Source organism: Rhinolophus sinicus, linkage group LG07 (genome assembly GCF_036562045.2).
Source record: "Rhinolophus sinicus isolate RSC01 linkage group LG07, ASM3656204v1, whole genome shotgun sequence".
In the NCBI taxonomy this organism is placed as follows: Eukaryota; Metazoa; Chordata; class Mammalia; order Chiroptera; family Rhinolophidae; genus Rhinolophus; species Rhinolophus sinicus.
Window position 1 is genome coordinate 53,209,044 of NC_133757.1, and position 11,887 is coordinate 53,220,930.

The window sequence follows — 11,887 nt, forward strand, 5'->3', positions numbered from 1 at the left end:
ACTTTTACGTGTAATATAAAAAAAATGCTCTCATAGAAACAGAGAACAGATTGGTGGTTGTGGAGATGGGAGGTAGAGGTTAGGGAAATGGGTGAAGGTAGTCAAAGGATACAAACTTTCAACTATAAGATGAATAAGTTCTAGGGATGTAACATACAGCATTGGTGACTATAGTTAAAAATATTATAGTGTATATTTTAAAGTTGCTAAAAGAGTACATTTTTTTAATTTCTCAGCCCTCCCCCCCTACGTTGTAATTATGTGAGGTAATGGATGTGTTAATTAATCTTATTGTGGTAATCATTTTGCAGCATATACATACATCAAATGATTACATTGTACACCTTAAACTTACATAATGTTATAAGTCAATTATATCTCAAGAAAGCTGGGCGGGCAGGGAGGGGAAGGAAGTAAATGTTATCAATAGTTAAAGACAAAAAAATGTAGCCACCAACAATCTGATGAAAATATAGCTGATATTTAACTGATTTCAGGATACCTGATAGTTCTCTTGTTTGGCAAGCACTTCTTAAGCATAAAAACTATTGATGAATTCACAAAAGAAAATACGCATTTACATGATAACACACAAATTAAAATTTGATGTACTTCAAAACCATCATAAACACAGTTAAAGGGCCTCCTAGGGAAAATGTTAACCTGTGCTCACAGGAGTGCATGAGATGGCATTTACACACCAGTGACGGTGTGTAACTATTTCTGGGAGATGATCTGGCAGTATGTATTGAGAGCTTGAAAATGTTCATATTTGTTAAAAACCCAGTACATTTACCTCAAGATAATAAGTTGATTCTTGTTCAAATATTTACATCCAATAATGTTGATCATAGGGTTAATGATTGTTACAACAAAAAAATTAACAAGTGAAATGTCCCACAATAGATACTGGTTAAATAGATTTTAGAGCTTCTGTATGCTGGTGTCTCATGAAGTCCTATGGAGGCTTTGCAAATCCTGATACCCAAGAATATGCCATAATTAAATGCTCTGGATAAAATACTGTGAAAATAAATGGAAAAAAAATATACAAGACAAAAAACTGCATGATTTCATATTTATCTACCCACCTGGAAGGAAATATAGCAAAATACTAACCATGCTTATCTTTAGGTGTTGGGAATATGGTTCATTTAAATTTTCTTTTGTATGTGTTTCTGTGCTTCCCACACTGAGCATGAATAATTTTTCTAATAAAAACGTGGTCAGTGATGTTTAAACAAAGAACACTGTAAGTTCTGCTTTGCACTGATAAGTCTAGACGGTCAACATAAAAGGTTATTGTTTTGTCAAATCTTTAGGACTTGACCTTCACATGTTTCCCCTTCTGTCATGAAATCAGTTACACGGAAACAGCATAATCTTTTTGATCAATCAGTTGCTGACATTTATTGAGCACTTACTAATCCCTGGGTCTTGGTTTGGCCTGAAATTGTGTGCTATTCAAAGTGTGTGTCACTTTCTAAATTGCCACCAACATGTGTGATTTCAGGGTGGGCCACAGGGTTTCATAGGTGCTTGAACACCTCTGGAACCACTCGCCACACCGAGCACAATTCTCTGCCCTCTGAGCTGGCATTGTCTCTATCCCAGCTCCCTCTCTGTGAGTTTTCTCCACACAGGCATCAGGGAGCAGGGCTGTGGCAGCACTACCTGCTATGACAGAGAATAATGATGCCTTCCTTTCTGTCAGCAGAGCACTCTTGGTCCCATATGGGTGCCTCAGTAGTTAGCTGCAGTTAAGTACTTTGAGTATTGCATCGGTTGTGCTTTGGGCATGTATCAAGGTTTCGTTGTGATCTCTGTAACCTGGCAGAAAGACAATGCTTTCCCTGAAAAAGGATGTCCAGTCGGTCATATTGGAGGTCACAGATTTGTTTTTGTTTTTGTTTTTTAATGTGGTCACTCACAGAGCATACAGTGGTTTGCAATTATCCACTAAATCCGGGGCTTTCTGCATAGGAAGTGGCTGTTTCAGCATCCTGGGGAAAGCCAGGTTCTAGGACTTCAAATGCCCATTATCAATGACAATTCCGGTGGAGGATGTGCCAGCTAGAACAACCTCTCTACAACTCACCTGACCCAGAAGGCACAATTCTTTCTGGGTTAACAGAAATGCTAGAATTGAAGAATTACAAAATTCTGAATGGAGGGTTGTAACATGTATGTGTGATCCTTTGCCTCCTAAGCTTTTGTACTGCTAGTCTTTGGGGGGCCTTACCATGGCCCATGTTCACTACACCTGTGCTAGAAGCCTTGTGAGGGACTCTTGTGCAGAACCCCAACCCTGGCAGAACTAGTCTCCAGGGATGCTTTGGGGAGAGGCCTTGGCTATGGCTGTTCTTGTGTCACACAGGTGTTAGAGAGCTTGCCAGAACTAAGCACCTGGAATCAGGAGACCTGTGTCTTCCCATTACCAAGGACAGGGTTCCACACCTGATCAGGGATGTCTGATTTCTAAGTAAGGCAGTGATGCACCCCGGCTGTGTGTACAGACTTCAGAATTCAGCTAGTGTGGTTTCAACTCTGCTTTGCCTGGCAATAGCTATGACAATGGGAAAGTTGCCTAACCTTGTGTTTTTCTTTTTTCTGTGACTCAGATTCTTCATCCACATAACAGAAAACAAAGCAAAACAAAACAACCCAAACCCAGTTTATAGGATTCTGTAAATGAGATACATTGTGTAACTTCTAATGCACAATGAATACTCGATAAATGGTACTTCATAAAAAGAACAAGCGACTAGCAATGCAACCAATTTAGAAAATCCCCTTCTCTCTGTGCCTGTGTTCTCATCTCTAGTATCAGAGAGCAGGCCCACATCACATGTGTGACCCCCTTGGCTTTTAAACTTTGATGATCTCAGATCCTGTAAGTCCACAGAGCAACAGGCATTGAGGGAACCAGGAAATGCTGGGGAAGCGACAAAGTGCTTACAACAGGGAAATCTGAGCCCACAGCGCCATCTAGCCCGCTCTGTGGACGCCCTCTGCACGTGTGTCTCCAACACGGTGGAGCATCTTCCTCTTTTTATTTTTTTAAAGTATAATTATCAGAGCTTATGTTTCACAGTTAATGCTGTCAAGCCTTTTAAACTAATTGGTCCTTTATAGAAAATTTAACTGAAAATTAACACATCTTTTAATAACATTGCCTTAACTTTAATGGCACTTTGCCTTTCGTTTATAATTGCGCTAAAATTGTCATTTTCCATGTCACAGCTGCCATTTTTTATAGTTCCTCGTTTTCATGGTGTAGGTTTTTATTTTTAGTATTTTTCTTTCATGAGGATGAGAACTATTTGACTTTTTTTGTTTTTTTCAATCCCAGGCCTCCGTGGCCTGATGTGACAGCGGTGACACATTCTGAGTCCAACAGAACATAACTACTGTTTGTCATACCAACACCAATGCGAGCTCAGCTGCCTCGGATGGCCCATGGCTGCTCACTCTCCTTGTGAACAGTAGACATGGATATTCTTGAATGGAGGGTAAGGAATAGGGCCACGGGGGAATCATTTGTTTAGGTAACTTATTTCACATGTCACTGGGTCAGTCTGGGCTAACCAAGAACTTGGTCTTCTCCATAACACAGTTCAAGAGTTCAGTCCTTAATGCAAGGACAGTTAAGAGAGTAAGTCATATGGGTCCATCTTCCAGATGGGCACACTCTCCAGTGGCATTATAAGGATGCTGGTGGCATCCACAAGAAGGGGCATCTTCTAACCAAGACTGAAATGTCTACACCCAGACTTAAACTTCACTGGATGTGGTCTTTTGTACTCAGAATACTCATGGAGTGGCCGATGGCCTTGCCTGTCTGGCTGCTGCTTGTATATCACTGCTTGCAATATCTATTGCATTCTGACCCCAATGGCTGTCACCCACTCCCTCAGACCAACCAAACCCAGCTCAGCCCTCCTTTTCAGCTCTTGCTCTTTCTTCTGCCTGGGAAAGCTAGTCACTCTGACTTCCAGGTACTTTCTTCTTCTGATTTTTCAGAGTCAGCTTCAAAGTAACCGCCTAAGACAGCTTGACTCTGACCACTTTGGCTAAACCAGGTGTCCACACCCAATCCAACTGCTGCATGTGCTTCAGATCAGTTACCCGCATCGGACAGCCTCACTCATTCACTTCCACAGTTACCGCCCACTGGAATGAAAGTTCAAACAACACGAGGACAGTCTTCCTCTTTCTTCTTCTCTACTCAATCCCAGACATGGAAAATAGGGCCTGGCATGAAGTAAGTGCCGGACTAATGTATTGATTAATAACAATAAGTGCATATAAGGCTAATTATGTGCTAAGTTCTGCACGAATCACTGTATAACTTAACCCATTTAATCATTTCAACAATCCTGTGAGGTAGGTGCTATTAGTATCCCCATTTTAAAGATGAGAAAATGGAGGTGCACGGAGAGTTTACAATTACACAGACAGTAAATGGCAGTGTTGAGATCCGCATCCAAGCAGTCTAGCTCTTGAGTCCATGACTCATCTTCCTTTTCCAGGGAGGGTCCAGGTAGAACTCAAATGGGGGTGATGGTAGGGGGGAGTAGCGGCTGTGTAGAAAATAAATCTGAATATTCATGTACCCATTTCAGCTCTAACTACAGAGAGGCTTCCTTTCATCTTTGTGTGTGTGTGTGTGTGTGTGTTTGTGTGTGTGTGCAGTAAGTTGGTATCATTCTGAAAAATACGTTTCTTAGTTGTGATAGTCTTAGAGGCGTACGCTCATAAGCCTAATTATCCCCTCTCATCATGTGTTTCTGCTGCTGATTTGCAGGAGAAAGCCACGAGGCCTCGTCTGTAACATCCCTGTCTGTTCCAGAAATGCCTGTGATGAATCCAAACATTATTTTTGTAACAAATGAAGCAATAAGCAGCAGGAGTTAAGTTTTAAAGGACAATATTCAGGGAATGTTTAGACACATGATTAAATGACAATTTGGGGAGAAGTGCTAGAAAAATGAGAGCATCGACATCTCAAGAGATGTGTAAATGTCATGATGTTGCCTGTAAGAGAATGTTGGAGATGGAAGCTTACCTCTGGCTCCCGCTGCTTGGGGGAGTCTCACTTCCTCAATTTATATTCCTGCCCACTCTTTTAGTTCCTTCTAGTTACTGCCTCCATCTCTGACTCATGTGTTATTATATATATACAGATAGATGATAGATAGATAGATAGATAGATAGATAGATGATAGATAGATAGATAGATAGATAGATAGATAGATAGATAGATAGATACAGATATAAATTAGGTTTGGGGTAGAATGCAAAGAAATAACAGGTAACATTTTATCAGGTCTAGATCCAATTAGATCTGTTGAACCAGACCCATTTCAAGACCTCATTGTGAAACTCACTCATCATAGGCAACAGTGGATCAGTTAAATATGTCTTGCTGCAGCACTTAAACCAGATTTCTTTATATCATTGCCCCCAAATCAGATACTGTAGCCGAAGTGTCTCCCACAGTTCTGGGCCCTCAGTAAATGATGCTGCTGATGATAATTACAATGACAGTTACCAGACTTCTGACACCCTTTGTTCCCAGGCTGGAATTCAGAAGCAGTGCTACTCTCAGACTATTGTATCCACACATGACTTCTCCACCCTCTCCCAAATACTTTAGTTTGCATTTCAAAGGAGATTAGAGTTGGCTTAAAAATTTTTTTTTCTACTGATGGGAATTTCAGTTGTTACCATGTCTTGGCTATTGTGAATAGTGCTGCAATAAACAGAGGGGTGCATAAATTTCTTTGAATTAGTGTTTTGGATTTCTCTGGATAGATACCTAAGAATGTAATTGCTGGGTTGTAAGGTAGTTCTATTTCCAGTTTTTTGAGCTACCTCCATACTGTTTTCCATAGTGGCTGCACCAATCTGCAATCTCCCCAGCAGATGACTGGATTAAGAAACTGTGGTACACTTATACAATGGAGTATTACTCGGCCATAAAGGAGAATGAAATTTTACCATTTGCAATTATGTGGATAGGCCCAGAGAACATTATGCAAGTGAAATAAATCAGACGGAAAAAGACAAATACCATATGATCTCACTTATATGTGGAATCTAAAGAATAGAATAAATGAACAAACTAATCAGAAACAGTCTCAGAGATACAGAGAAAAAACTGAGGGTTGCTAGATGGGAGGGGGATGGGGATGAGGGAGAAGGTGAGGGGATTAGAAAGCACAATTAGTAACCACAAAATTGCCACAGGGAAATGAAAGACAGTTTGGGGAATATAATCAATAATGTTGTAAAGATTTTGTAGGGTGTCAGATGGACACTTGTCTTATTAGGGAGACCAATTCATGGATGGTGTGGATGCCTGACCTCTGCGCTGTACAGCTGAAGCTGAATAATAATAATGGATGTCAACTATAATTTTATATATATATATATATATATATATATATATATATATATATATACACACACACATATATATAGTCACAGGATATAGAGTACAGCACAAGGAATAGTGTCAGTGGAACTGTAACAGCTTATATAATGTCAGCGGGGTAGTAGATTGGGGGAGGGGGGTTATCACTTTGCGAGGGGTATAAATGTCTAACTGTTACATTGTTTTGTACACCTGAAACTAATTAAAAAAATTCTCAAACTACTCACTTTGATTTCTCTGAGTTTCTAGAAACTGGATCCCTAGTGATACTGTAGACAGATAGCTGTGCAGTTCAAATCCAGATGTGCCCCCACCCCCATCCTATGGCAACCATGTGTCTGTCTTATGGGCTGTGTAGAGCTAACGTTCTCTGGTGCTTAAAACCAGATTTGTTCCCTGGAACCAGGACTGGCTTCATGGGTATGTGGCCTGTGCAGTCAGTCGCCCACGGCCCATGCTCAAAAGGGCCTTTACTTGGCTTAATGCTCTGCTGTCACCATTTTGAAATTCTTAATCATTTATGAAAAAATGGTCTTGCAAATTGTGGAGTACCTGGTCCTGCCTAAAATACACTGAATGGCTGATACATAAAAACTTAGTAATTGTATACATTTGAATTTTAAACCGTTTTAATAAAGTCTTTTGTGATTCAGAAAAATAATGTATTATAAAGAGTTGAGTCATTTCTTAGAGCGAATAGCCTTCTGTAATCTTGCTAAGGAGGATCACAATTAAAGTGAAATTTTGAAAGAGATGAATTACAGAATTCTGTTTGAAGCTGAACTTCGAGATGCTGAGGACCGTTATAAAGAGCATGGTGGTGTATTGAGCATCTCCGGTAGCTTCTACTATTCCTTCCGGCCTGCTTAAGGAGTTTGCCCAAACTGAGCCCGACATCACTAGCAGATAGAAAGGTTTGGCTCCGTACCCTCAGGCCATCAGGAAGATCAGAAGCCTGGGAAACCAAGAGTGCCCTTCTCTAGAGACTGTCTTAGTCTCCTTCTTGGCTTGGAAAGCAATGGTATGGCATGGAGCCCAGTCAACCTTAATCCAGATGAATGTTGTTTCATAATTGTTTTTAAATCCGTAGTTCTGATTTCTAACTAAGATAGGCTTGCAGTTGGACCACATTCAGCAATACAGAATAACCTAAATTAGTCTTAAAAAGCTTTATGTTTTTTCTTTCTTCAAATGGAGGTCCTTCTGGGATTAGCTTTAATGAATAGATGAGAATAATGCATAATTAGCATATCAGTTGTTTAATACATTCAGGAGAATAAGCCTTCTTAAGCACATTAAGGAAGGTATGTGTATGGGAACTCTGAGCTATGTTTATGGTTAATGTGTTCAATAAAACTCTTTTTCATGGACGCTCCAAAGGTCAGTGTTTATCCAGCCTATGTCTGGATTTTCACAAATTGTGAATTCCAAAATAAAGAGGCTTTTCTATATAATAAATAAAGACACTCAGTGGGAACACATCACAATCCTCAGGTTACCATCCATTCTCATGTCTGCTCTTACCTTTTACAGTTAAGGATGGCTCCATTCAACTGGGACCTACGTTTTACATGTTGCTTTGGTCTCAAAGTTCTTTTATAACTATCAAGTTGTAAAAGAAACCAAAGATGCTTTTGATCGCTCAGCCAGCCAACCCTTCGCTCTAGTCCTTCCCTATAGCAAAGAACAAGCCAGGCCTGGGCCTCGCCCAGGACTTCCGTATCGGTGACTGGTAGTGACCTAGGAGTCACCCTTAACACTTTGTTCTCTTCCATCTTCGGCTCATAGTCAAACTATTGCCAAGTCCTATCAATTTTACCGACAAACAGCATTCAGATCCATCCACCTCCCTCCAGCTGTGCCAGCTCTTAGTTGAAGCGATGAGAGCCTCTTTGCCATCTTGCCTCCCGAACCATCCTCCACACCCCAGTCAAGGCAATCCCCTTAGAACATAAACCTGATCACGTCACTTTTCAACCTGAAACCCTTCAATACCTCCCCATTGCTCTCAGGAAAAAGACCAAAGCCATGAAAATGGGTCTGAGGTCTTGCAGGGCCAACTTTGCCGTGTGCACCCCCTTTCCCTCCCTCACTGTGGTCAAGCACACAGCTTTTCTTTGACTTCCTGAGACTGTCAGGTTCCCCCTAGCTCAGGGCCTTTGCACTTACTTTCCTTCTTTAGGGGATATCCTTCCTCACAAAATCCCCGCCCCCCTTTGTCGTTCAGATCGTGGCATAAAATGTGTATTATTTCTTTGTGGAACCTTTCTCTGATGCCAAAATCAGGTCAAGTGCTCACCTATATTTATACATAGCCTTCCTTGCACTTTCAAGAACTTATAATCAAATGTTTATTTGCATGGTTATTTGCAGTATCATTCCAGACTGCGAGCTTTGCGTGGTTCTGCCCTCCACCATAGCTCAAGCTCCAGCCCTGTGCCTCCGGTGTAGGAGGCTGGAGGGGCCGCACTCCTGGATGCCCCGCCCACCCCCAGACGCCCCACCCACTCCCCGGACGCCCCGCCCACTCACCGCACTCATGAGAGAGTCCAGGACGCTGACGGCAAATGCTGTCCCACATGCAAATGGCTGCGTGAGGTACAGTTCTGTGTCGGGGTCATCGTCATCGTCTTGGTCCAAAAACTGAACATTAGTATCATTCACTAGAAAAAGTGTAAAAGAAGAATTAGCTCAAAAGACCACATACAGGCAGCGATATCAGAGAACGAGCAGGCTAGTGATTTAGAAACACTGAAGTCACTGGAAAGGAGAGAAAAGCATGGGAGAAGCCATAGATGGATCTGGGGGGGGGGGTTGGGAGGGGGTCGGGGGGACTCAATGGACTGCTCCTATGAGATTGCTCAAGTTTCCGAGGCTGGAGAGCGATGAGATCCAGCCCGCTCGCCCCACGCGGGCTGCGGGAGGACTGGTAGAAAATACTGGTCAGTCCTTTGGTATAGTTTTGGAATCATGACCAAAAACACACCCTGAAGTGTTTTTTGGTAGCCAAGTCCTTTGAGAGATGGACCTATTTCAAGGATGAGTAGCCACGAGTAGCCATGCCAGGATGGTAAGTTTAGCCACAAGGAAAAGAAAGCCACTTATTGAGCGTGAAGAGCAATGGACGAGGCGCAGCACAGCAGCGGCCACGAGCAAGGGGTTCACGTGCAGGCACGGCCCACAGCCTGCCCTGGGTGGGCCTGGATGGGGGCTGGTGTCCAGCGCCCACGCCCGACAGGCTCTGGTTAATACAAAGACAACCCCACGTGGGAGGAATCCCAGACTGTCTCTGACAAAGACTTGCTGTGCGTGCCGAGGCGCGTGGGGACACCCACGTTCTCCCTTCCCCTTCTCAACAGCGCTGTCTTTTCTGTGCTTCAGCTCAATCTGTTGCAGCATTTGATGTGGGGTTTTATTTCCATCTGAGGATTCCTCAAGGACTCCTCCGGCACACGTGTACAGACTGACTGGCTGTGTCACTGAGATGTCTTTAACTTATTAAAAATTAAGTGACAAATTAATTTCCATTCCCATCTTGGCTTCGGAAATGATCAGTTTTGTAGAGCAAGTAATGGGGTGTGTGTGTGGGGGAAGTGTGTGGAGGGGGAGGAGATGAGCCCTCGTGATTTCTGAAATAATTCTCATGTTTTTAGGAAAAGAATAGATGAGGTTTCCTTCTTCTGATTCCTTTCTAAATGTATCAGCCGCTACATTATTAGCGTTATTGTTTTATCTTTTTTTCCAAAAGCAACTTTTTGGATAACTTTTCTTTCTCTAACTTCTGTTTGTTTATTGTATGAGGCAGAATAAATGACAATAGGGTTAAAAGCTAGGCATGGAATTATGTTTAAATGATACCATCTTGTTTCCCTAGAGAAAGATTCTAATGGGGAGAAATCTTGGCGCTGTTCTTCCAAAGTTTATCACATCTGGGTCCCCATCATCTCAGCAGCACATGAGTTACAGGCCAGCAGGGGAAAGTGCAAAATGCGATCTGACCACTAGGCTTTGGATCCAGGCTCTGCACTAACTTCCTTGAGTAAAGCATTTCATCTGCTCTACACTTTAGTTTCTCTCTCTGTAATATGGGGGACATAGTAGCAGCTCTCATGAGGTCGTCAGGAGGAGCCCGTGACATTGTGCTTGGTGAGCCTGGTCCAGTACCTTGATAAAAGTTAGCTGCTCTCAGGACAGCCTTTCTGACATTAAACGTTCTATCCACCCACTACATTATGGAAATACCCAGCTTCCTTCCACTCTTCTCAGAAGAACTTAGGCCTTGTTCAGGGATCCTACTAAGGTCAACTTGTAGCTTTCTCCCCTCCTCCATTTACCCAAAAGCATGCCGTGGACCACAGTTCAGTCTTCCTGCTTTGCGAATCAGAAAATATAAACTCCTGACAACATGCAGAAGGGCATGGTTTTAATGATTTGTAACAGCCAAGGAAGGTGTGTGCACGGACACGCCAAAAGGAATAGCATCTGTTCCCTCTTTTCAAGACGATGGGCAAGGGTGGGTACTAGACTTGGAGGGGACATGGCCACAAGTAGAGGGAGATGACACTACATTTTCAGCCAGCTGGGGGTTTGAGTCACTGGGAAAGGACCCGAAGTCACCAGCCAGGGTTCAGTGAAAACCCTGTGTATTGTTCTAGATTACCCAGTCTCAGAGGGAGAACAGCCAGTGTTACCCAAAGCCTGTTTCACAGAATAATACTTACATGGGTGCTAACAGGTAATTAAAACGACCACTCCAAAATGCACGAGGTCAAATACAAGTGGGAAACAGATTGAACAGCATGAAACACATTTCCCTCTTATGGAACTTCTAGGGGCCTCTGACCCAACAACATCTCCAAATGGATGAAGACTGGAATCCACTACACAGTTTAAAAACTTGTTTGATCTTGGCAGCCTCTGTGGTTTGCAAAGGGCATTCTCCTGGCTTGGCACAATGCAGAAAACATCTCAGAACACGTAGGTACATAGGTAATATCTGGGGGGTAAAGTGGTCAGAGGATGGTGGCATGATTGCCAAAGGTGGTATGACCACTAGAAAAATCGGGCTTAAGGCAAAAGGTAAGGGTGACAGGACCACGTGGAAGGTTCTCTGAGCTCATGGAAGACATCTGGTGAGGGACAGAGGCTTGTGGAGATTCAATGATACTTGTTGAATGCCTGAATTCTTTTGCCTCAGATTTGGGACACGAAGCCTTTTCTTTTCTCTTCTGCTAATCACAAGTCGAGATAGCCTAGCTAGTTGGCAGCCCATTAATGCCAAATAGAAAAAGAAAATCCTGGCTGTGATGCTTTCAAAATGCTTCTAAAGGTTTCTGAGATGGGGGTGTTTGGATGAATTTTCCAACCAGAGGTCTGGGCTGCATGAGCTCCCTGGACTGCCTATGACACTAAGGTTCTGAGAAAAGTGGTCCAGAAACCTAGGCTTTT

General features: G+C 42.6%; 1 protein-coding gene across 36 annotated transcripts in view; it reads right to left on the reverse strand.

The window, feature by feature from the left end:
• Window positions 1–11,887, reverse strand: part of KCNMA1 (potassium calcium-activated channel subfamily M alpha 1) — a 715,366-nt gene that overhangs the window by 31,987 nt on the left and 671,492 nt on the right. For all 36 annotated transcript variants that reach the window (XM_074339646.1, XM_074339645.1, XM_074339641.1 and 33 more), the window contains one exon: window positions 8,972–9,102. In XM_074339646.1, coding sequence (XP_074195747.1) covers window positions 8,972–9,102 — 131 coding nt within the window. The remainder of the gene's footprint in view (window positions 1–8,971; window positions 9,103–11,887) is intronic.